The following is a 2500-nucleotide window of genomic DNA, read 5'->3' on the forward strand; positions in this document are numbered from 1 at the left end:
CAGCCCAGTCCCCTCCCCGTGATACAGCAGGTTCCATAAGTAGCATGCCCTGATGCTTTACAGGCTTGTCTCATACTGAGGTGGACATAACCCCTGTTGCACAACCACTCTCCCTGTGGAACTCTACCTGTGGAACTCTACTTGTGTAACTCTACCTGTGTAACTCCTGTCTGTGTAACTCTCCCTGTGGAACTCTACCTGTGTAACTCAACCTGTGTAACTCAACCTGTGGAACTCAACCTGTGGAACTCTCCCTGTGGAACTCTACCTGTGTAACTCCTGTCTGTGAAACTCTCCCTGTGGAACTCTACCTGTGTAACTCCTGTCTGTGAAACTCTCCCTGTGGAACTCTACCTGTGTAACTCTACCTGTGTAACTCCTGTCTGTGGAACTCTACCTGCGTAACTCCTGTCTGTGTAACTCCTGTCTGTGTAACTCTACCTGTGTAACTCCTGTCTGTGTAACTCTACCTGTGTAACTCCTGTCTGTGGAACTCCTCTCTGTGGAACTCCTCTCTGTGGAACTCTACCTGTGGAACTCTACCTGTGTTACTCTTCTCAGTGTAACTCTACCTGTGTTACTCCTGTCTGGCCCTGGGTCAGATTGGTGGTGGAGTATCTTAGTGAAAGCACTCGTACCTTTGATTTTCCCAGTTGCCACTCTGTCTTGGTGGAGTCATACTGCGAGAGCAGCTCTGAGCATTTCCCCCTCTCATCGCCCGCGGCGTTTCTGACCCTCAGGAACATCTTATACCTGAGAGACAGACACAGAACACGTCCAATCACACGCACCGAACACGTCCAATCACACGCACAGAACACAGGTAAGAAACCCAAGGGGGCTTATACAATGACCTCCCCGGGGATATTAGCAAAGCTGTAAATGAAAACTCATAAGCTCATAATTGTTATGAGGAAAAAATGAACAGAAAAGCGCAGAAAAACAAGGCTGCATTTGGCATCATCGTACATCATGTGTGACTGAGAGTAAGACAGCCAGCATTCCCTTACCTGCTGAAGAAGTCCTGGAACGTTCTCCGAACCGGGAAGCCCGCGCGTCGGATCTTCACCGTCTCCAGCATCCCGGAGTAGCGCAGCTGGTTCAGCACCACGTCCGGGTCCAACCGGTTCGGAGTCTAAGGAGCGGAAAAAATCCTGCGTAAGGATTGGCTCGTAGCGGCCATGTGTCGTGATTTGTGTTGCTTTCACAGAAGACAGGTGAAAGATTACAGGGTCTAAGAGAGACTCTCTAATGTAAACCACTTTAAACGCTGGCCCAGCTGATGAACCCAGCGTCTCTCCACCACAACTCCATTCAGATCTACGGTCTCAGATCATCTACAGCACTGGGGTGACACGGAGAAGTCAGGCCAGATGATTCTGCCCATTACTCCATTTCTAGCACCCCCTCACCTGTTCAGTCGCTTTCAGTGGCAATAAAACAAAAACATGTTAATTATGGTGATGAACACAAAGAGGAACGGCTTTGGCCTGGAGGATATTCGAGTGTGGAATGAGCTGGTTTGAGCAGAGTTGTTTAGAAGCTGTGTGACGTTCTTCCTCTGTGCTTATTGGGGGTGAGATGAGCTGCACTCGGCGGCCATTTTGTCCTCGGGGGGTGGGGGGGATGGGCCTCTGAATGAAGATCACTGTCACCGGTTGGACAGCGGCGGAGTGAGACCGTCGTCAACACCCTTACCCTGCACGGGATTGGCCAATTCTCCCCACCACACCCACAAACCCGGTTTGTGTTCTGAACTCTGACCTTATCGGTGGTGTCACCTGACGGCAGCTCGGAGAGTGTGTGTCTCAGGATCAGGCTTAGAGACGCCCCCCCAAATAAAAACTCAGCACGGCTATTCTCAGCACGTCAGGGGGCTCTGAGGGGGGGCACGGTGGATGGAGGTGTGTGTGGAATCCCATTCCTCAGGATTAGCGCCATGTTGGAAAATGACAGCCATCGGGAACATCTCGTCTCTGGGCCGGGGGGGGGGGGGGGGGGGTGGTGGGTGCTGGGGGGGGCAGTGGGTTGTTTCCATGGGGCTGATGGGTGTGGCGCGGAAAAAAAAACCAATCTGGGGATTGGACGAACAGAGCATGTAGTTCACTGTGCCCTTGAGGGGATCTATTGTGCAGGCAGTTAATGAAAGTAAGATTGGGGGAATAGCAGCGCCTGGCTCACACACACACACACACAGCTCACACACTCACAGTCACACTCACACTCACACACAGCCCGGCTCTCACACACACACACACACACACACACACACACACACACACACACACACAGCCCAGCTCACACATTGTGCTTTGTTCCGACACCGGCCGTCTTATCGCACAGCTCCTACGCCACAAGGTCAGAGGTCAACCGGCGAGCTGGCTGCAGCTGAGTGGACAGCCTTGACCTCTGACCCCCTGGATAGCGGCCCGTGAGCTCCTGGAATGCGCTGGCAGGGCGGGGGGCGGGGAGGGGGGGGGCGGCGTGGCGGCGGGGCGAC

The 2500-nt window shown here is 53.3% G+C and overlaps 1 protein-coding gene across 1 annotated transcript in view; it reads right to left on the reverse strand.

The window, feature by feature from the left end:
- The window catches only part of LOC133116757 (unconventional myosin-X-like), a 77053-nt gene that overhangs the window by 26869 nt on the left and 47684 nt on the right, over positions 1 to 2500 (reverse strand). The window contains exons 20-21 of the mRNA XM_061226675.1: positions 1011 to 1135; positions 639 to 753 (exon numbers count right to left, since the gene is read on the reverse strand). Coding sequence (XP_061082659.1) covers positions 639 to 753; positions 1011 to 1135 — 240 coding nt within the window. The remainder of the gene's footprint in view (positions 1 to 638; positions 754 to 1010; positions 1136 to 2500) is intronic.

The sequence above is a fragment of the Conger conger genome, chromosome 17, assembly GCF_963514075.1.
Source record: "Conger conger chromosome 17, fConCon1.1, whole genome shotgun sequence".
Lineage (NCBI taxonomy): Eukaryota > Metazoa > Chordata > Actinopteri > Anguilliformes > Congridae > Conger > Conger conger.